Source organism: Teleopsis dalmanni, chromosome 1 (assembly GCF_002237135.1).
Source record: "Teleopsis dalmanni isolate 2A chromosome 1, ASM223713v2, whole genome shotgun sequence".
NCBI classification, from domain to species: domain Eukaryota; kingdom Metazoa; phylum Arthropoda; class Insecta; order Diptera; family Diopsidae; genus Teleopsis; species Teleopsis dalmanni.
The window spans coordinates 53,175,600-53,176,755 of NC_051846.1; the positions used below are offsets into that span (position 1 = coordinate 53,175,600).

At 28.1% G+C, this 1,156-nt stretch overlaps 1 protein-coding gene across 1 annotated transcript in view; it reads right to left on the reverse strand.

Annotated features, from left to right (window-relative positions):
• The window catches only part of LOC119681397 (homeobox protein araucan-like), a 12,320-nt gene extending 11,565 nt beyond the window's left edge, over positions 1–755 (reverse strand). The window contains exon 1 of the mRNA XM_038094578.1: positions 714–755. Coding sequence (XP_037950506.1) covers positions 714–755 — 42 coding nt within the window. The remainder of the gene's footprint in view (positions 1–713) is intronic.
• Positions 756–1,156: the final 401 nt, after the last annotated feature.

Here is a 1,156-nt window from a genome sequence, read left to right on the forward strand (position 1 = left end):
ATTTTGATAGTCTTGGTAACCCTTCCCAATATAGTTCTCTATCCTTTTTCTCTGCATATCATTACATTGGATTTCAGCATGACCGTCGATCCATATTTAGTGCACCTGATTGTTCCAGGCAAATATGTTCCGCTTGTCAATGCTCTACAATACCAGTTTAGATGTCACCTGGTAAAAACTTGAGTGCCATTATAGCTGCCTGGCTGTTAGTAAGTATATTTTAATATAATTAATTATAAAAATAATTGTATTATTTTTATTTAAATTTTAATTTTCGAAATTGTATAAAGATCGGAAATAAATCCATTGCATTTCCAAACTTCTCTTGCTCCTAAATATTTCTATTCCAAGGAGTGTAATATACATAATGAGTTGCTAATATAGGTTTATAAAAATACATATTTGTATAGAGGTTTATCTCCACCTGACATCGCTAAGACCAAATATAGGATAGGATATGCATGCTAACGTCTAGTCAGATCAACCTAACTCATATACCGGCATCAATTTAATTACTCTTTGTTTAATTTTTTAAAGTTTCAAATATCAATTTTTAAAAGTTCCTAGGAATACTGGTAAAAGGTCTTTCAGAAGATTATAGCACAACTCATTGTTAAGATCCTTCTAAATAAATGATAATTGATGAATTTTCCAAATCTTGGCACTGTCATTGAATACATTAAATAATAAATTAATAAATCCAGTACACTTACAGTACTTATCACAATGTCTTCGTTGTATTGTACTCGTTTCATATGATAGTAAACTAGTATATCTCTTCGCACTTTGTCGAAAATCGTTCTGATGATTTATTTTCATAGATATTGTCAAATTCTACTAATTCGTTTTGTTCTAACGTTTCATTTGTTATGTTGTGAATTCCGATTTCTAAACATATATACTTGTCATCACTGTACTTGTTCCTGTATGTTTTGGTCTTTTTGGTGGTTTTTTTCAAGTTTTTAGATAACAAAATAACAGTTTTTAGTGCTAAATTAATATTAATTAATTAAATTATCCATATATTAAATGATCATAAAGCAAGAAATAGTTCAAAGAAGAATATATTAATATATTAAAAAAATAATGTTCCATAAAATACTAAAATCAAGTCCACTGAATAGTTTTCAAACACAAAAACAAAAAATTCTACACC